Raw genomic sequence first — 22,700 nt, 5'->3', positions numbered from 1 at the left:
CCTTAAATATAATTATTTCTATTATAAAGGACATCATGAGGATGGGATTATTAAGATTCATGCTCGTGTTATCTCCTGGCCTTCAGCTTGCGGCAGCATCTTTTAATAGCAGAAAGCTGTGTGTGCAGCTGGAATCTACATGTTTGTAAAACGGGTTCACATTTCTATTAATTTCTGCACCACCAGAAGAATGGGAGGCAGCACATTATGATCGCAAATTTCTGAACAAATTGCTACTTAGAGATGTATAAAAATGAGTAATTTTATTTTTACAACTCGGCACAAAACTACACCAGTTTATTGATATGTAATATATTATGCAAAAATGTGTAAGGAATAGTACGCAAATGCATTTTGTTGGTTAAAAATGTCAAGATATTAAACGTCTAAAAAATGTCAAATGACATTCATTGTGATTACTACTCTGAGAAATATTTTAAGCTTTTAAAGGGAATATGTGCATTGCTAAACAGTATAAAATGTAATGGGTATTAACTAAGGGGCTTATTAAATGAGAGCTCTGCGTCACATTTGCACCACGTAAAGTGGTACATGCATGACGCAGGGCTCGCATTAAAATTCATACCTCTTAGAAATACTAAAATGGCATATAAATACACAATAGTTAATCTAAAAAAAATCTCAAACAAGCACAATTGATTTACACTTTAGTATTTCCATGTACCTAGGACCTCATAAGCATTCATAGGAATTGTCAAAAGTCTCCTTTTACTTCAGTGATATTCCTCAGGCTTGCCCATGAAGTCAGAGGTTTATTAGTACCTTACAAACCATTTACCCACACCAACCCTGATTAAAGTAAGCCTTCCCATGTTGCAGCTCCAGGTACATCCGCTCAGCCACGGCTCATCTCCTAAAACTTTAAAAAGATGGTGGCGAGACAAGTTACATCACACCTGTAAGCAGATGCTGGTCAGCGATGCTGGACACCAAAGGCGATTTAGAAGAATCTTTAAGCTGCTTACCAAACGGAGGAGCACTGGGACCTAGTTTGTTTACTTGTTGCTGTTTCATGATTGCAAGGGCTGCTCCAGGCGACTTGAGCATCTTTTAATAGGTCAACAGAATGTTCCATCTTGCAATAGCTTAGTAACAGCCTGCTGAACAAGTGCAGATATCATATCTCAGTCTGTATCGGAGAACATGACTGACTGCAGGGCTAGTGATAGGAGCCTCTTCCCTTTGTGACAGAGACTTTCCTCTCCTAATCCCCCATTGACAACTGACACTGTGTTTTATCTCCTACCCAAGAGGGAAGCTTAGATCTATGATATATATCAAATGGAGAGGTGGTATTCTGATAGTGTCTCATGCTGATGGATGCAAGAAGAAGGGATTTATGCAACAAGCAAGGAAAATCACCAGAGGGGACATATCAGTGCACTGTATGAGTGACAAATGTGCTCTCTGCAGAACAGGCTGGCTGTAAGAAGAGGAGAGATGGGAACATGTTGTTCCTGGGGTTGGGGCGGTCATTGCACTCTGTATTAATGAAAACATGTTCTCTTCATATACGATATAGGTTTTCCATTTACTGTTTTTCTCCTACTTATGCATGATATGTTGGACTGTATTTAACTCAAACCCTTTTTGTTTATTAATTCAAAATTTTATATATTGTATGTAATTCTTTTATTTTCATTGTCATCGTATCTTATGCATTAATGTATTCCTTTACCTCAATAAACTTACTTTTGAACTTAAAAGAAAACTTGTTCTCCACTGCAACAAGGTAGAGTTTCCATTTCCCTAATCATTCCAATTGGTAATTGGGGAGAGGAGTGTAGCCCTCATTTATGGTTTTGATGTTGGATTTTCAGTCTAATTTTGTGCTGAATTTATGCCCTCTGCCACAACAGAGGGATATATAATTCACCTCGTTCAGTGCTGAGGTGTCACTGCTAAGGAGGGAAACAGGCAATCTGGTAGATACATTCCATGATGTATAATATTTCTGCAGATACCCCCTGCGCTCTGTAGACTGCTTTCGCTGTGTCCATGGCCCTTCGCCATCCGCCACTGTGGGAACGTTACTGCTCCTCCAATATCTGCTGATATATTGCGTTTGGCTAACATGAAACTGATGCCCAACAAAGTCATGGCATTATTGTTACCATCCCAATTGATCCATAGTCCCTACCCGACTCAGCGCCTTGAGACCCTCACGGGTGTGTAGCCGCGCTTTACAAACCCCTGATTGATTGATTGATTGTTTGATTGATTGATATATTGAAGGAGGCTGTCGCTGCCATGGAAGTGTCTACTTTGGAGATAGATTGGTACCACTGCTGGACATTCCACCAATGCCCATGCCAAACTGTTAAACCAGAAAACTGACTGCCTTAAAATTTGAAATTAAAGTCTGGGGAAGGGACAGTTAAACAACTCATTAAAAAGCCCATCTTTAAGTAGAGTGGTTAGATGTAGTTCAATGTTTGCTACTAACTGTAGGCTACGTTTGTTTCACTGACCAGGCACCTTGTCTCTGTCTCTACTGGTGGATGTCTGCCATAAGGAGAACTCCAAGTAGGCTACTAAGAGTACCTAAAGTGTGGTTACGTAACCTACCACATTTTGGCAGACTTGATGCTTCCATTCTCATATCAGTACTTTCATTTTGTTAGGACTTCTAAAGCTACCACTCAATAGTTCCAGAAATAGACAATTTGACTAAAAACCACAATGTTAAAAAAATTGTAGATATTACAAAACACCGTATTAAAAATTAGGTTAACACTTTCGGTTTCCTTTTGAACCAATTAGGATAGAATACAATTAAGTTCAGACAAAGAAACACATTATGTTCAAACATAATGACTATAACATTCAAGAAACCTTGTGTTGTGCCAGGGAATGGATTGACCTGCACTTTGCAAGTCATCCATGCCACACACCAAAGTATGGCACAGTGCACCAATTGACAGAATATAACCAGGAAAAAGCACAAAGCACCCATGGGTCTACCCAGAAGAGATATGGTAAAAGCATTATTTCACTGCAATTTTGTTTTTTCAGAATTGTATTTATTTTATGAATTTATTTCACTGGCAGTATTTACAAAATGCAATTAAATTCAATTCAATATTTATTAAAGATTTGGAACTTCAACGAGGTCCACATAAAAGGATACCATGGCAATGCAGTGCCTTACACGTTAACCAGGAGACTCATGCCAAGAGTGCTTCGTCAGAGGGCATGTAAGGGTTTTATGTTGCCCGGTTGTCAGACAATTGGATTGTTTGTATTTGGGGTGATGGAAGGATAAAAACAGAGATAACCACATTGGTGGTTATAGATAGGGTTGTGATGAGTCAGTGAGAGGGCATCAAAACACAGCTTATATCACCAACCATTAAAGAGCTATAAGATACGAACAGAATTTAATTTGACCTTAAGAACAGCGAACACATTATTAGCTGTAAATAAATGGATCCTAAATTTTTGAAGAAAGAAGCTACCTATGGCCCGATGAAATAGTTCAATAAAATGCAGAGGCCTAGCTAGGCCCCTTGCCACCTGTGGCGGTCCCTGTGTTTCCGGCTTGTAAGAGCGGAAGGCTTGTGATTCCTGCATTTTCCGCCCCACGACGGCAGCAGGTAAGAATGCGGGAGAGGCCGCCACCCATGCCGCCTGGGGCAGACCGCCTCCTACCCCCTCTTCCTACCCCACTGTGAAATGTGGCATCTACTATAGAAATCTGAGTGTAGCTTGTAAGTTAAAGTGGTGCGTCTGCTTGGTATCAAGTTCTTCTGGTGTCGTTAAGCTGGCTTTTATTGAATTGGCCATTAATTGAGCAATTAACATTTATTAACTCTTATAGATGAGAAAATTCATTGTGTGCAAAATATATGTGAATTAATTATTATTATTAAATAAATAAGTACATTTGTTTCAGGGAACACTAAATTGCACCCCCTTTTTTTACGGTGATATTATTAATGTTACAAAATGTGTGCCAAATGTATTCACAGGTTCATAGAAATCAAAAGATAGAGAAGAGAGAGACCCTTGTTCCTTCATGGAGAAATCTGAACCACATGAGGAAATCCAAACATCAGTAACAAGCACTGGACCAGGTAAGTAACGATAGAATTTACCAAATTATTAGAGAATTGCAACCCTTCTAGTCTTTTGCGTTACTTCAGGAGCTATAGATGATATCACTAAGCCCTTCCCCCAGGCTATCAAAAAGAGTGGCTCCTGCTCCCTGGTACACTCCGGCGCTTAAATCTTTGCGTCAGGAATGCAAGAGAACGGAACGCTCTTGGAGGAAGGACAAATCTAATGAAAACAAGGAAGTCTATCAAATCGCATTACAAAACTATAAAACTGCCCTCCGCAAAACCAAAAGTCTATTCTTCCAAGAAAGAATAGAACACTCCACGAGTTCCAGTAAGGAATCTTTCACCATTCTAAAAGAACTCCTCAAAATCCCTGACCCGGGATCAAGAGACCCCCCAGATCCCAAAACTGATGAGGAAAAGTGCTACAAACTAGCCAATTTCTTCAAGGAGAAAATTCAAAAAATCCTCGACTCCATTCCACCTACGACTCCGAGCGAGGAAAAAGAAACTAGCATCTCTCTTATCCCCCCAGGTCTCACTTCCTGGGAACAGGTGACGGCAAAAGAGGTCGAAGACACGCTGCAAGCCATTAAAAGCGGATCACCTAGGGATCCTGCCCCTTTACGTATCCTCAAAAGGGTACCACCCACGATCGCCCCCCTCCTCACCCACCTTATCAATACCTCTTTTCAACAAGGAGTTGTTCCCCCCAGCTGGAAGGCGGCAGTCGTCAAGGCGTTACTAAAAAAACCTTCCCTTGACCCTACCGACCTGGCAAACTATAGACCTATTTCCCTCCTCCCGGGAACTAGCAAAATCGCGGAAAAACTTGTGAACAGGAAACTTTCACAATTTTTGGAGAACAACAACTGTCTAAAAAACTCGCAGACGGGATTCCGCCCCGGGCAAGGCACCGACATCGCCCTTCTCATGGCGGTGGAGGAGGCCAGAGCACTCTTAGACGAAGGAGGGTCAGTGGCAGTGATCCTCCTCGATCTCAGTGCGGCCTTCGACACCGTCAACCATCAGCTCCTCATTCAACGACTTAGGAGCGTCGGTGTTGGAGGAACGGCTCTGTCCTGGATATCGTCCTTTCTGAGTCAACGCTCCTTTCAAATCTGGGAGAATAACACCTGCTCCTCCGACACTCCCCTCCAATGTGGCGTGCCTCAGGGCTCCTCCCTGAGCCCCACATTATTTAACATCTACATGTCCCCTTTGGAGGAGGTTGTTATCCCGTTCGGAGTGAGCATCGTCAGCTATGCTGACGACACACAGTTAGTGGTGTCCCTCTCCCATCCTAAACAACAACCTGCGGACCTTTACAACTGTCTGACACAGATACAAGGGTGGATGAACAGATCGTCTCTGAAGCTCAACGGGTCAAAGACCGACATTCTCCTCCTTGGTCAGAAGGGGCCATCTTCACTCCGAAACATCTGGCCTCCCTGTTTAGGCTCGCTCCCAGATCCGAAACCAGAGGTAAAAAGCCTGGGCGTTTGGCTCGATAAGGAACTATCATTTACAACACAGGCACATAAGGTAGCCGGGATGTGCTTTGGGTTACTCAGGTCAATTCGGAAGATCCTGCCCCTACTCCCCCATAACTCCCAAAAACTGCTGATTCAAGGCCTGATTCTCTCTAGGCTTGACTTTAATAATGCCATCTATTTAGGGGCCCCAGAGGCAACCCTGAACAAACGACAAAGGGTCCAAAACACAGCGGCCCGGATCCTCACTAACACCCCCGCCAGAGCCTCGGCCAAACCAGCTCTGAAGCGCCTCCATTGGCTCCCGGTGAGAGAACGGGTGATGTTCAAAGCCCTTTGCATGGCACATAGGCTGACTCAAAACACTGGCCCCCCAGGCCTAAAAAAATGTATCAAACCATACAAAGCCCCCAGATCCCTCCGCTCCGACCAGGAACATCTCATCGTCACTCCCAGAGTCAAGAAGGCCCGAACAGGAGGTAGGCGCTTCTCGGTCCATACCGCACGCCTCTGGAACGTCCTACCTCACCACTTGAGAACTGAACCCAACTACTTAAGGTTCAGGAAGCAACTGAAAACCCACCTCTTTCCTTAAACTATCCTTCCCTGCCACTGCTGACACGCCAGTTGTATTGATCCTAGTGCTGGGATACCTACGGGTGACTACGCGCTCTATAAAATTTAAAATAATAATAATAATAATAATAATAATCACACTGTGGCTGTTTTTAAATATTTGTAATAGAGGAATTTCTCCAGCCTCACTCACGAGCTTAGTGAAAATGTTCAAATATGTGCTAAACCTTTGTGATGACCGACCAATTAAGGCAGTATATGTGAATAGCATATGTATTTAAATCATCTTTTTCGAGTTGGCATCCAAAGATTTATTAAACAACTTTGAGAAAAAAAGCTAAGATAAAAATTGCCCAAGAATGGTATTGGACTCAGCAGAACATTCACAGGACTCCAATCTCAGAAAAAGGCACGTTGTGTATGTTTCATTCATGTTACACTGAGGAAAGAATGCATAATATGGGTGGCAGAGTACCCCTCACTTATACACATTGTGGACAGTTCACAGGAACTGGAAATCCATGATTTGGCGGTGACCAAGACTAACAGAATCAGAACAGAGCCAGATACCAAGATGGCGCTTATTGGTGACAGGGTTAACTCTCCTTTTGTTCCTCGTGAATCACATATTAGAACATTGGAATGTTGGGAGCTCCATTGAAAACAATGGAGTTCTCTGGGCTTATAATCAGACCATCCGAGGATGAGGACCTCCGTCTTGTCCGAGTTCAGCTTCAGTCGACTGTTCCTCATCCATTCGGCGACGGCCTTCATTCCTTCGTGTAGGTTGGTTTTGGCAGTGTGGGGGTCCTTGGCGAGGGAGAGTATCAGCTGGGTGTCATCAACGTAAGAGATGATGTTGAGGTCGTGCAGTCGGGCGACGTGGGCGAGTGGTGCTATGTAGATGTTAAACAGCGTAGGGCTGAGGAATGAGACCTAGGGTATGCCGCAGATGATCTTGGTGGCTTCGGAGAGGAAGGCGGACGTTCTGTGTTCTGCCGGAGAGGAAGTCTTGCTTTTCGAGGGAAACAAAGTGTCTACATTGTAAATTAACCAAATATACATAGCTTCATGTTGTTAAATAACAAAAAAAAATTAGATATCTGTGTTTGTTGTAGGAAAAATGGCCAAATAAAATTCCGCAAAATTGCCGCTAAATTTCCATATTTTTGCCGCTAAATTTCAATTTTTGTGCCGCTAAATTTGCGAATCCATGCCGCTATATCCTGGGGGGTCTGTATAATGGCTGGTATAAGCTTGGAGTTCCAACATTCCAATGTTTCTTTGTTCACAGCTCTGGCTGTGAACAAAGGCTTCAGGGAACCTGAGGGGATTACAATCCCCTCACACTCCCAAAAGGCTTTATTGTTTTTGTTAGAACATTCTGTCCTCTAGTGACAGAATGTTCTTATAGCCTTATAGCCCTTCGTAGATGGGCTATACCGCTATTAAAGTCCCTCTCCCTTGTTAAAGGCCCTCGCCTTCGGCTCGGGGCCTTTAACGCTGGAGAGGGCCTTTAATAGCCGGTATAGCCCTCTACGGCGGGCTATATGGCTATAATATAGTTTTCTTGTTGGTCTTTGTTCCTAGGACCACTATTCACCGAATATGCAATAGATCCTCCATTATTAAGTGGGGACTTATGTAGGAAATTCAAGAACACATGGGGCCCTCTTTATAAGTAAATCAGGGGAGATAACAGTACTACCAACTCATACTTTGCTGCAGTACATTTGTATTGCAACACTTTTACAAGAAGTTATGTCTTGCACTGTAGGTTTTGATAAATCATTTTGTACATTCAAATTATCCTTTTATATATTAGATGAAGTGATTCTAAAATTAATCAGTGCTGTTTGATATAAATATTTCAAAACCAAGCAAACATTAAATTGCACAGGCAAATATAAAATATTACCTTGGAAACAGGCATCCAGCGTGGGGAATGGTGACACAGTAATCATAAACTGGTGCTTAGTGAGTTATGTTAATTAACTCGAGAAAGATGAGCTATAAAAAGCATGATTTAGACATCAACCAAAGAAACCTAATGACCACCAATTAAAAAATATCTTAGCGAATGGTTGTATGAGAGAATGTCGACTTTAGAAGTATTATGCTACAAAAATGTGAGCATTCAAAACTTTGCCAAGGTAAATATATATTAGTAAGTACAAAATGTTTATATTGTCAACATATATAAATTTGGATCTAAGTAGAGCAAACCTATACCTACTCATATATACTTTCCTTAATGATATTTTGGTCGTCGATTATTTTCATGCAATATATTTGTATCACGATATTTAAAACATCATATATATGTCAGTAATATACTTAGAACATCGATGGTAAACTAGGGAACTGAACAGGAAAACAAGAGTATTTCTATTTTGATTGCCTCACTGCCAGTCTTCTCTAAAGTTCATGACAAGCAATATTTGAGTCTCTATGGTGTTGACATACTAACAAAAGGCTTTAATTGTGATGATGCCCAAGATAAACCATAACTCATGTAGTCCTGATATTTAAAGTTATCTCTATGCTGCAGAGCAAATACAATTAAAATGTCTATGGTGCTGGTCTGAAAATAGAAAGGCGTTATAAAGACAATGGTAAATCTAAACAAGTCACATATAGGATGATGATGAAGATAAGAAATAACAATAAAAATAATAAGAATAGTAATAGTAATAAGAATAAGAAGAGGATAACAAAAATTAAATTAATAATTTTTTTTATTTTTCATGCAGACTTAATTAAGCAGATTTTATGTTTCCTAGTGCTATAAATAACAGATGTTATTATTACCCAATTTAATGGTACCCAAGATTATTTCTAATGTGTTCATCCGCTGCTGAACTATAGTAAGTAAAAGGGCAAAGTAGGTTATCTAATTAGTACTGGTTTCGGGAGATAAAGCCTTTGATATGCTGTTGACCTACACAAAATATTCCTTTGTTGCTGATCTAGTCACTACATGTACTTTATATTTGCTAACACTGATATGCAATACCACAGCAGGGCAATAAATGATCACTGTGGTAGCGCCTGATTGCTAGGGCTGTCTGTAAGGTGTTGTGATCTCCACTGAGATGAACTAGGTATCCAATAAAACTTTTCTGCAGCTGATGGGGGCACTCGAGGACCTACCTATAACCACAAACAAGACCCTTTTTGGCACCCATCTAGGAACACATAACACTCTGTATGATGCTGAACTGCTCACCAACAAATTATTTTCTCCTGCTCTAAAGAGGGTCAAAACTCTTGACTATCTGAAGGTTGGGAGTCTATCAACACATTTTGTTAATATTCAGAAACTTTGAGTGTTCAGCAACTTCTGCAAGATGTCCTCATTTTGATTGCCCACAACCATCCACTCTGAGGTAATTTATGCACATAGAGAAATACACCATACTAGTGTAATTGTACAGATGAGTGAATCCATATACAAGCAAATATTCACGTTTTGTCACTAAGGAGAGGAAGGGGCCATTTCATAAATTAGTATTTGCATGTTATGCATATAAGTAATTTACTACCTGGGCACCTGCCTAGCGACAACATGCCTTTCTATTTGTACTAAACAAGATATACACTGGTCTTTCGATGGTGTCAAACGAGGTACACAAAAAACGCTTCTAGGTGCTGCACTAGAACAACGTTGTCCCCTATATGGTCTTGATTTTGGTGCAGAGCTTCAATTACTTAACACATTTAAAGTACAAAAATGCTTTACAGATAACAAGGGAACTATGTACATTACAAAAGACCTCAAAGGAGTAAGCAATGAGTACCAATGGGAAAGTATAGTCTGATGATTTGTGTTTTTAGGTCTTTCCTGAAAGCAAGGTTAAGATTTAGACTTATTTAGCCAGTGCTTAATTTGCAAATGAATGAGTGCTAGTGACCAAAGCTCTGGTCAGAAGCCGGCAGGAGGTACCCAAAGCTCTGGTTAGAAGCTTAGCGTCCAGTGCAAATAAATGTCAGATTGTCGAATACCAAAGATGTGTAGTCTTCAATTTGAATTAGGCCTCATTAATCCACTACCTGAGACTCCTGTCCCTTTAACTCACTATTGAAGGCTCCTGCTTTCTCCCTTTGTCACGGTTTTTCCACCTTAGTCCTACTTCATCTTTCTGTTTTGGGGGTTTTCTCTCTCTTGCTATCTGTAAATGTCTGATGTGGAAAAATAAGTGCCGGTCCCCAAATATTAGTGCTGTTATCTTCCACTAGCAAACACTGGCTCAAATGAAGCACTGTATGCAGCCCCCTAAAAGCGTTAGATTCTAAGCATGAGAGTGCCTGTTTTGGCTTTCCTGGTTTTGAGAATTTTAAGAGTTGTGTGATTTCTTCCCCTAGTTTTTCTTTGGCCACCAGTGTGTTGGGGTTTTTTGTTCAGTTAGGGATAGGGAGTCAGGGGGTACAGATTATTTTGCTTGTAATTCACACAATCTTGATGACAACTCTAGCTTCAATTGGGAGATAGTGAAGATGCTTTAGAATGGCAGGAATACTTAAATATTAACTGGATACAGCATCCATCTACAAAGGTCAATTTGGCAAATTTGGTTCAAATGCTCTTTCAGTGGTGCATGCAAGGCCCACAAGGTGACTTCACTATTCTTGAACTTGGTCCAAAATTGATCTCTAAATTGGTTTGCAAGGAACACAAGGCTGACACACAGGAAACATGTCATGAAAACATAACCTTCCTGGTAGCAAATTCATTGTGGACTCATTCCTGCTTGCGTATTTATTGTCTGCGATGCTTTGCCTGTACTGTAAAAGTCTAGCGTGTTTTTGCCCAGACCGATCCCATAAATAGGGAACTCATTGACTGACGATATATGAAACATTGACTGTGTCTGAAACTGGAACCAGGTTTATTCTTCATAATCAAAATGATTTAGTTAGGAAAGGTAACTCCTCTTGCACAGTCGACCCGTTTCCATTTATCAAACTGACATGGCACTGTTGAAATAGATTCAGTGCTGAAACTAATGGTTCGAAGCATCTTCATTGATTCAATGGCACTCACTAACGACTGCTCTACCCGCTATCGGCCGCAGCGCGGCTAGGCTCCGCAACCCGCACCCAGGTATTGGCAAAGGATCCCTGTGCCATGCTCAGCTGAGGATCACTGCTTAATTTATAATTTCATACATTGATTAATTAGCTGCTCATTTGGTGAGACTGACAGAGCAATGTAGGATCCTGGAAGGGAATACAGCGTGCATTGTTTCTATAGGCATTATTTTCTTCTAAGATCATAGTCGATGCACCAACAACACTAGAAATGTCTGAATTTAAACGTAGGCAGTGCTGCAAATGTGAAAGCTCTACAATTTAGCACATTGCCTCAGCTTTTACCTTTTTTTTTATTTGCTGAATGTTTCTTAAAAATAAGTCAAATAAGCACTTTCTTTCCCACAAAAACTACTTTGAAATATACTTCATTGGTTGCTTCCTTTAATACAATTTACCAGCCTCAAGAACTTTATAAATTTGCCAAACTGTCGAAAAAAGCTATTCAGTTGATGAATTAAGTTTGGCAATACTAGTCAGGCTTCCTTGGTTTTAGCACTACCTATAACCTAACAAAATATAATGTTATGCATTTTCATGTTATTTCGAGCCACGTAGTTGTGGTGGCCAAGAGCATCACTGTTGGAAATGGCCCTTTCTACAAGGTCACTCCAAACTTGTTGCCTTCCTCCTCTTTTTCTGACCTCATTTTTTTGGCCAGTAGTGCCAATCGGGTCCTATGCCTCTGAAAGTGAGTATAAAGTGCTGCATCTGCCAGAACCCACGCATCAACATTGTTGTACTGATTGAAAATGACGCCTCCTAGCGGTTGCAGGAACCAGAATGACACATCGCCTTCCGAACCACAGCATCGAAACCAACACATTGCCGCCACTGCATGGAGAAGATCAATGCATCATCTCTACAACATGGGGAAAACTGGCACATAGCATTCAAAACCGCCACACCTCGGACCTGGTGCATCGCTCATGGAACCGACGCATCACCACCATTGCATGGAGAAATCCAATGCATCATCCCAACTGGGTGGTGATCACTGACGCATCTTGGTACTTGCGACCAGGATCAGGGCACATTTGCTCAGCGAGTCCTGTGTGTTTTCTGGATCCAGCCCATGTTCCATCGTGTTCAGCTTGCACTCTCAACTTTGTCCAGGTCCAGCATGACCAATTAACTCTTTAAGCGCTTACTGCTTCAAAGGGCTATTTTATCTTTAAAAAGTCATATCTCAACTTCTACTGATTGGCTTTTTTTGTTTTGGTCTTGTTTTATTCATAATCATATTCTCTATGTGTCTAAACTGGTGTTGAGTCTTTTTGTGCTGTTTTCACTGTGTTACTGTGAGACGTATTATACAAATACTTTGCACGTTGCCTCTTACGTTTAGCCTGCTCTGTGCCAAGCTACCAAAGGGTGAGCACAGGTTATTTTAAAGTGTGTTTCTGACTTACCCTAACTAGAATTGTGGTTCCTGTTTGGACAGGGTACATACCGCTGAACAGAGCACCCAAAGACAATAGGTAAACCCACGCTGTGCAGGAAGTCCCATGCCACTTTTAAATACCCCACACAATATCAGCTCTTCACCTGGTGACCATGTGAAGAGACTGGTCATGTATCAAAGTGTAGCAGTTGTCTTCCACAACATTACATAGACTAGTAAACGGTTTGTACTGCTAGAAATGATCAGAACAGACATGACATCATAATCATGCTTTGGGACGTCAGAAACACATTTTGCAATACAATCTAGAAACTTCTTTGATCAGAAACTGTAGAGAAATGTCAGTTTTGGTGCCTCTTTACATTCTTTGAATGCAACACAACAAAAACAAATTTAGAAAGAAGACAAATTATAAACCTCATAACCACAAGATCAATAAACATGTTTTCGATTTTCATTTTTTTATTCATTTATACTTAAAATATATTACATGGTACCCCATTGTCGTTCATCCATCCAAGAATTGTACTGAATAATTCATTCACTCAAACTGTCACGCATGTATACATCCATTGCTGTGTATGTGGGTTGCTTGTGTTCCAGTCCAGAGAGTACCTGGCCTAGCAGCTCGCGTTGGGCTGTTCCATTGGAGCAAGACCAAGTCTGATTTGCATGTGGCTTTTTGGTGTCCGAGGTACCATGATGAGCAAAGAAATGATGCACTTGAACAAGGTCCTTGTAGTTATCAGTGGTTTGGAAAAATGTAAGCAGTGCACCCATCAATATTTTTGTATTACTTTCTTCTTAAATAAAACACTAGTTAAGTGTCTCAATTTCAAAAATCACACTCCGATTATGAGCAGTTCTGAATGTTTGGGTGTGAAGATTATTTATTAAGGTCCTGATTCCAAGCAAGCAGTGAAACGGTGATGCATTTATACCAATAGTAGGGGGGGGGGCAGTATAATTCAGTACAGTTAATACATGAGCTCAATATACTATGGGGCAGATTTACAAGCCCCTTGCGCCACCTTTGCGTCACTTTTAACTTGGGAAAAGTGACGCAAAAGTGGCGCAAGGGGCTTGTATATCTGCCCCTAAATGTTTACCCTTCCCAATGAATTTCAGCTGGTTTGGACAGCCAAAGTTCATCAAGGGAAAATTGTGGGGTGCAAAGCTTACCGTAAACCTCAGCCTTACGCACATTGGGCTTTGAATGGGGAGCGGATATTGTGTTTTTTTCCACCTGTTACTAGGGCCGAAGTAGAAAGCATTTTCAAGCAAGGTATGTGTGTACAAAACTACTTTGTTCTGTATATTTCTAGTGCTGTAGTATGTCCTTACTACTAACCTGCTGCTAGGTTACCTTAACCCCTTGGCCGCGGCGGTAATTCCGCTGCGGCGCTGTGGGGAGGGAGAGATTTTGAGCGGCGCCGCCATGCTCGTGACGGAACCACTCCGTTACGAGCCATGGGCGCGCTGTCCTCATGACGGAGTGGTTTGTCACGGCCCCACCCGCTCATTACAACGGCCGCGCAGGCGCGGAATTCCTGCAGCGTGGGCGGGGCGGCCGCGCCGTGACGGAACCACTCCGTCATTAGCACAGCGCGCCCATGGCTAGTGACGGAGTGGTTCCGTTACAGGCACCGAATGGGTTAAGAATTGAAATACCGATTTATTTACTAAGAGGAGTGTACGGCCAATCACGAATCTATTGGCTCGGCTTCATGGTTACAAATGTACTACCCTTCCTGTTTTCCATGATTCTGAGAGCAAGAGGACAGACCACATAGTATACAGAAATATACATCTCCCTGTTTACAGGAATACATGCAACATGGCTGCAAGTGAAAATCTTCTGATTGGTGATGGGGACTTGTGTGATGTGACAGCAGAAGGCGGAGCTCTTCCTGCTGAACATAGAAACATCCACAGCCTGACTTCAAGAAGAGGGTCTTTTACTGAACACAGATGCATTATCAACTACTAACTGAGCACCAATAGGATAGGGCATACCAATCCTCACTAGGGCAAATAGAGCAACAAACCATGTTAATCTAAGAGATGCCCACCACCAAATCAGGATGGCTTGGCAGAAGGAACTTGTAACAGAGGAGAACCACTGAAGTTCCATCTACTCCTTTGGTAACGGTACTGAGCGTCTTACCACATATGTTGGGCAAACCTGGAGAAAGCAAGTGTTCCTTTTCCAGAGTCTGGAAACTTTGCCACTGATGGCTTTTGAGTTAGCTTTGAATAGGAATGGAGCATAATGAGAAATATAGATGGACAATGTGGAGAATGCTCCTTCTATCTAACAAAGTAATGATCCATGAAAAGATGTTTCTAGTAATCGGGGGACAGTAGGTATACACTTCTGAAAACCTGAATGTCCTATCATGCCCCTCCATTCTCCTTCCTAGTTCATCATGTAAAGTTCGGGCTAGATTCAAAACCCAGTGCATACAGCTGGTTGCACATGGGTTGGAATTACCAGTTGTCCGATGCTTATCACGCCCTCGTAGGTTTCCCCTGATAGATTCCAGAGGGTGAAACCTGGTGACATTTATTAGAGGTAAAGGCACGGAAAAAATGCAAAACGTGAAATGTCAAGTATTTAATACCAATTCTGTTTGTTATGCCTCATTTTCCAGAAGAAAACTCATAATATGAGGTATTTAGCACACCAGGTAATTACATCACCCATGCTGTTTACCAGGTGTGGTAAATACTCCCCCCCCTAAGTTCTAATGAGGGTCTAAGACTCCATTCAATATATATTGCCAACATTTGTTGTCATGTTATATATGCTATGTTGTTAATGCTCAATTCGCCACTTATGTGGCTTCTTGGCACTGAGAGGCAGATTGCGGTGTATAATGCAGGAAGCGTTAGTACAGACTAAATCACAATAGCAGGCAGATTTTAAAGTTCCGCCTGAAAGGCAAGTCCGTCTAAAGAGCTCTATTAAACCCCACAATTGGTATAAAACATACCATGCCTGCAAGCCATGTACATGAAAGAGGCTAAAACAGGACAACAAACACAGGGCTCTGTCACTTCACACGATCCTCTTTTCACTGATTGCAAAAATAAGGAAACACATTGTTTTTCATTTGGCACAGATCGGCAATTAATCTCTCTTTTAATAGTTAATGTGTGTAGGGACATTGTCTCATTTATATGGCTGAGTTATAATGTGTTGCTCATCTCTTGTAATTACATAGTCGATGTGAAAAACAATTTCGATAAGCAGTGGAAGCCTTGCAGTAGTTTCCTAACAATTAGAAATTCAGCAAAATGCATTTTCCAAAGTAGCCGCCCTGTTTTCTTTACTTATGCACCGCATGTTAATACCGGAAATGGGGCATGTTACGATTCTGGATAATATATACAGTTTTGTTGTAAGCAGGAGGGCCCTGTACAAAGTAGACGCCTGGTGCATAGTGACTGCACAGGTGTTAAGGGATACACAATTTACACCCGATTCTAAGGTTCAAATATCAGAATGGGGAATACCATGCAAACTGCATGTGCCTTCATCGTTTCTGAGGCGTGGAAACCTTTTTTTTTTTTGCACATTTGCCTTCAATGATTGATTGAGTGATGGATTGACAAGGTGCACTGAGTTTTTACCCTGAGAAATTCATTTGGGTGAAATCCCAAGATGAGACCAAATGGGATTTTGTTCTGGAATCAGGATTTGTGTACAAGTTGTCATCAGGACACAGGACAGCCCTGGAGAATATTGATAACATTTGGGATTCACTTCCCTGAGCATTTCATACTAATAAAAATGCACTTTGTTGTGTATAGTGGAGACGGTCAAAGATGACAACTCCAGGGAACTGGCAGCTCAAACCTCCCCATCAGTTCCCTCACGCCTCCCACAAGCATCTATCAACACGGCCCAGCAGACGGAAAGTACCACTGATCAGACTACACTGCCCTTCGTGGGAAGAGCTCACCTATAGGGACGTTCTTGAAGAGGAGGAGTTTCTGAAAGCTAGACCAGCTACCTAACTTCAAAAATCCCTCATATCACGTGTGGTACCTTCAGCTGGTCTTATAGTCAAACAAAATCTGGGGCATATTTATGGGAGGCTTGCATCACCTTTGCACCATGCAATGTGGTACATGCACGACGCAAACCTCGGAGACAGATGTATGAAGTCACGCAAAGCCACATTGCATGGCTATGAGTAGTCTCATAATTCTGGAGTAGCACAACGCAGCGCAATTTGCTGCGTTGTGGTACTCTGTCCTGGGCAGGCATTCCAAGGGCGTTGATGTGGGTGTTCCCACGCAACTCCCATGGATTTTGACGCATTCCCAGATTTACAACCTGGGTATGCACCAAAACCTTATACCTACCCAGGAGAGGAGTAAGAGGAAGAAGTATATCTACTCCTCCTTGTTTATTCTTCTTTCTATGTGTGCTGCATTTTACAGCAAACATAGAAAGAGAACAAAAGCCTCAAAGCCATCCTGCACAAAACAATCCTGCCTACAACACACGCACCCTTGCGCCAAGTTGCAAGGGTGCCAGCATTAGTGCTAGGCTCCCAAAACGCCCCAGCGCAAGGGAAAAAACAGGAATGTGCTGTATTGGATAAATATTGCGCATTCCTTCCTTTTCCCTATGACATGGGGAAGTGCTGCAAGGTGACTTGCTGCACTGCCCTGCACCACAAAAGTCATAAATATGTACCTCTATGTGCTGGGATTATGAAACCCATGCGCATACATGCAAATGCAAAACAACAAGGCCCACAACCCCAAATGCTGTTTAAAAAAAGCCAAAAATAGTGGAAGATGTCACCCATGCTATAAGGCCATATGGGAACTGTGTAATTGGATGCTGTGAATTGTCCTAAAAATACTGAGTCACTGCACCTCAGCTTCCATGTAATTAGCTTTGACCTTGTGACATAAATGTCATAGGTACCCTCACACTTCAGCAGATCATATGCAAAACGTCGTTATCAATCAAGTAGTGAGCTAAAAGAACATGCTTGAAGATGAGATGGTGCATATTGCTATTTCAGCTTTGTAACAAATTCTATTGACTTCCCTCTTGCACCTGTCAAGCTTACCCATCAGACCTTTGAACAATGGACCCCCTTAGACTGCCCAGGCCCTCTGTGGCTTCAGTCCATTATACGTACATTGGGGAAACCATCTCAGTTTCTGCGCCTGTATTTCACAACACAGCGTGCATACAGAAGCATAACAGGGGCGACATCAAATTCATACCTTTGGGTGACATTTATTGTTCAGAGAGTAACTGCATTTCTTTTCCAGCTCGAAACAATATTGCAGTTGTATTTCACATAACAGCACCACATGTAATCATTTCGAGCTGTTCCCTTTCAGCACCACCTCCACAAATCAAATTCTCATATAGATTAATAGTTGTAGGTGTTTTCAACAATCACATTTCACTAGCCAAAACTAAAGATGTCAGGGATGCTGAAGAATTGACCCTCATTTCAAATATGTGAGTACCTATGGTAATCGGTCACTCTACAGAAGCCCGGGTCAGAAGTTTAAACTGATCCAACAAGCCAAAATCAAATAACCATGGAGTGAAACCTTCAGATTACAGGATCCTCCTTTCTGGAACACCCTAGTTTCCCATCTCTGATCCTAGCCCAGCTCCCACACACTTCAACAAGGTCCTGAAAACAGTTATCTTCTAGGAGGTCTTTCATTTGCACACAGATACTTCTCGGATGAAGCCTTCAAACAAGAAAAGACCAGGCCGCACCCTTGCATAGAATACAGCAACCAGAACAACCAAGCACATGACCAAAAACAAATCATTGTGCCCCTGGCAATGAGGATAAGAGCTACAGTCTCAAGTACCCCATTTGGCATTTTTGACATATTATATCAAACTATCAGTCAATAAATCAATTAACCGGCATCACCACAGCAACATGCAAAGCAAAACAATAACACCAGGCAAGCACGTTAACTTACCTTTTCAGCTGACTGGGCTGTTCCGAAAAATATGGGAATGAAGGCCAGCCATACTATACAGGTAGTGTACATGGTAAAGCCAATAGGTTTGGCTTCATTGAAATTCTCTGGCACTCCCCTGGTCTTGATGGCGTACACAGTACACGTGACCATGAGAAGTATGCTATAGCCCAACGAGCAAATGATCTGAAGATCAGAGATGTCACACTTCAAGACACCTCGGGCTTTATTGGGGTCCATGGGCTTCTGCTCTTCGTAGTCTATGACAGTTCTGGGTGGGTAAACCCCAAACCAGATAAAAACCCCAATAAGTTGAACAGAAATTAAGATGGATGTGATTGCCAGCTGTGAAGTGGGGCTGATAAGCCGTGGTGCAGTCACTGATTTCTTGCCCTGCTCAAAGATGCGGTAGATGCGGTTGGTTTTGGTCAAGAGCGCCGCATAACTGATGCACATTCCCAAACCCAAGAAAATCCGCCGGAAAGAGCAAACCCCAATGTCAGGCTTGGCGATCATCAAGAAGGTGATAATGTAGCAAAAGAATATTCCAGTGAGCAGGACATAGCTGAGCTCCCTTCCTGATGCTCGGACTATGGGAGTGTCGTTGTATCGAATAAACGTTGCCATAACGAAGGTGGTAGCAATGATCCCCAACATTGCGAGGAAAACTGGGATGACGGCCCATGGAGAGTGCCACTCTAGTTTGACGACAGGGATTAGCCGGCATCCAGTCCGATTCTCATTGGGTCTGAAGCCATACGGGCAGACATTACACGTCACCTCATCCTGTTGGAATTGGTAGCCATCGCAGAGCTCGCATGTCCAGCAGCAGGGCACCCCTTTCTTTGTTCTCTTACGTTCTCCTGGTTTGCAGGGAAGGCTGCAGATGGAGGGAGGCACCTCCCTCAATCCTCTGCTCCACTGCATTTCCTCAACCTGTAAATAAGAAATACAAGGTTATATATTGCCTATACCTAAAGAATAGTCGTGCATATGGTGCTACACATGAAGGAAGTCAGACTTAGGAAATTGCAATAGATTGACTAGATCTAAGAAAGTGTTAAAGTTGCATAGAGACTCCCTGCTCAATTATTTTTAGTGTGTATTAAAACACCATTTAAATTCAACCAGAATCTTAGAACTCTGATTATAAAATGACCTTCTATGTTCTCTATTGGTCTTGCAGAGGGAATTTGTCTAAGCAGGGAAAAACAAAGTTGGACAATGATTCATACCACATTACACATGCCAAATCACACCAAAAATACAATTTTGAGACATTTGTGTTATGTGTTATCACTGGACATAGGGCTAAGGCTCAGTGGATTAATACACTTACTGCAGGTAGCTTTTCTACAGGTCACAGGCTTGCACCCTGGTGGTTCTAGTGTCCTTCGTGGATCTGCTCCTTATATTATAAACACCACAGGATGACCCTTGGTTATCAGTGGTTGGGGGTTCACCATACCCTTTCACTGCTATAGTTATACAATGCTCCTTTTTACAGCTGTATCTAAATAATGTAACCTTTAGTTTGTTCTCCTATTAACTTGTCATCAGCAAAATGTGTCCCTTTTAAATAACAATTCATCTCATTATTCAAATGTTCTATTTATTTTCAGTAATTTCTACAATTTTGCTTACATCATCTAATACAAGTCAGTTATACTAGTTTATAAATCTCAATGTAATATAACATTTTATATTTTTCAAAAATATTCGGAGATTTTTCATTGCTATATTTCTAGAAGCAATTTTTTCATGAATTCACTCATCTCGCATCACACCAGTGGTGAGATATCAAACGTAATGAGGGAGCATGGTGGCACATAGACATCATTTAGGGGTCGCATCTGAGACCCATGGTTTGCCCCTTGTTACCCCTGGCACTGCCTTTGTGACCCCTGGCCTCATAAGTGGCAAAATCAGTGCCTGGAACACAGGGGCAGCTCTTCCTAATGGACGCTGGTTGGAACTCTACTTACCTTGTTTCTGTCCATTTTTTTCATTATACAAATAGTGAATAATATTATCCACTATTAGTGTAATAACAAATGTAGTACATTCACTGGAACATGGCACTATCTGGAAGCTAAAGTAAGTAAAAAATGTTGCTAAATGTGTGTTGTATCCATGCTTGCGGGTGAGAGTGAGTTTATGTGCGGGAGTGTGTGTGAATGTGTTAGAGTGTGTAAGCATGTGTGTGTGAGTCAAAGTAAAGGTCAAATGGCGCACAATGTCACTTCCGCTACCCCAGGCATTTTAGTGAATTGACGTCCATGCGGTGGCAGTGTATCTTCATCGATATTTTTAAACACAATAAGTGGGTAGACAAAGGTCCCTGCCTGAGAGACAAAAAAGTAAAAAATGCTAAACTGAATTAACACTGAAATTCTGTTAAAAAGGCAAAACAGCTCGTTAGGTTCATCTAGAAAACTATTGTACAGCGATTGTTTGACTTGATTGAAGGGCTTGGTCCATGACCAGATTACAAAATCATAGGGAGCACCATGGGCTGACATAGTTTGTGACTAATAGAATTTGAGGCTGAGAGTAGTACTCATTATCTCTGATGCTAACTGGTGATAACTGCTATGAGCTTCTTTGTTTTGCAATATTGTGGCTAGGTTCCATAGGAAACATATGGCCCTTCAGCTAATCTAAAACTCTCCTGTATGTCAAAAGAAAAGTCCCAAGTCATGCAATTGTCTGCCCTTGATCTAGATTCCAATCGCATGGAGAACACTTAGGGGCAGATTTACGAGGGCCTTGCATCATGCTTGCAGCAAAGCGCAAGTCATATTTATGAAGTCACGCAAAGCCACTTTGCATGGCTTTGAATGGCTCCAGAAATAAGGAGCAATGCAACGCATTGCAAATCGCTGTGTTGCCCTACTCTGCACAAGGGAGGCGTTCCATGGGCATTGCGGTGGGTGCTCCAACGCAACTCCCATTGTTTTTTATGAATTCTCAGATTTACAATGACTTATATACCGAGAAATGCCTCAAATTCGTACACCTTCCCCGTTAAGGCGTAACAAGGAAAAATACATTTATTTCTTCCATTTTTAACTCTTTCTATCAGTGCTGCATTCTGCAGTACATATCGAAAGAGGAAAACAGCTCTCAGAATTGTTTTTGTGCAGGAAGGTGCCCCTTACTGCACAGAAACAATCCTGTCTGTAAAGCAGGCACTCTTGAACCCTGGTGCAAGGGTGTCTGGATTGGGGTTAGGCTGCTAAATGGCACCAGCGCAGGGGGAAAGGGCAGGAATGCACCATTTTGGATGACTATGGTTCATTCCTGCCCTTTCCCTGTGATGGAAAGAGGCGCATCAAGGAAACTTGCTGTGATGCCCTGCATCCCCATTCTGGTAAATAATCCCTAGCCTTCTGGATCAACTATTAACCTTGGGTTCGGTGGCAAGCGGACTGCAGTTCATCACTTACCCACACAATGAAGTTTAGGATGGTGCTCGCTGTATGGGAGTATTGAACTTTTATTGGGTGAATGTGAATATGGCACCTCTATTTCTTTATGTAATGATCAAACATGGTATGCAAATTATGAGTCAACTGTCAAGACCAAATTACATTTTTTCCACATAATACGCCCTTCTAATATATTCATTTACTAAAGTACAATATAGTAAATCCACTTAGGGTGTCATAATAAACGCCCTACATTGACTCACTCAAATAAATATCATTCATATGAGTAAAAGTAGAAATACATGAAATAGGGGAGTGTCTGAGGATTAAGGTTTTTCCAGCATCCAGTACTGGAGGAGGGCTTGGATTCATATATACCCCAGGCAGGAACTACACATTCCTGGTCCAACTCTTCTTAACCTAGACTGAACAAATCTGTTTTAGATTATAGTTATCAGCTTGGGCTGCATGGAGTATACCACAATTAGTCTGGAAAATCTGAAAACAGGAGATTATTGTGGACAAATAATGAAAGGCGACTTGCTTAGCCATCTTCAAATTCAGAATCTTGCCCATTAGTCCAAGCAGAAATTCTGCATATATGGGGTTCATGTAGTTCAGAAGTTTCAAGACCAAG

At 41.8% G+C, this 22,700-nt stretch overlaps 1 protein-coding gene across 1 annotated transcript in view; it reads right to left on the bottom strand.

Annotated features, from left to right (window-relative positions):
* Positions 1-22,700, bottom strand: part of GRM7 (glutamate metabotropic receptor 7) — a 1,739,703-nt gene that overhangs the window by 526,530 nt on the left and 1,190,473 nt on the right. The window contains exon 8 of the mRNA XM_078661666.1: positions 18,633-19,568. Within this exon, the coding sequence (XP_078517792.1) occupies positions 18,633-19,568 (936 nt within the window). The remainder of the gene's footprint in view (positions 1-18,632; positions 19,569-22,700) is intronic.

Source organism: Lissotriton helveticus, chromosome 9 (genome assembly GCF_964261635.1).
Source record: "Lissotriton helveticus chromosome 9, aLisHel1.1, whole genome shotgun sequence".
Lineage (NCBI taxonomy): Eukaryota > Metazoa > Chordata > Amphibia > Caudata > Salamandridae > Lissotriton > Lissotriton helveticus.
Note: the sequence above shows the minus strand (reverse complement) of the source record. Positions and strands in the feature narration are given on the sequence as shown.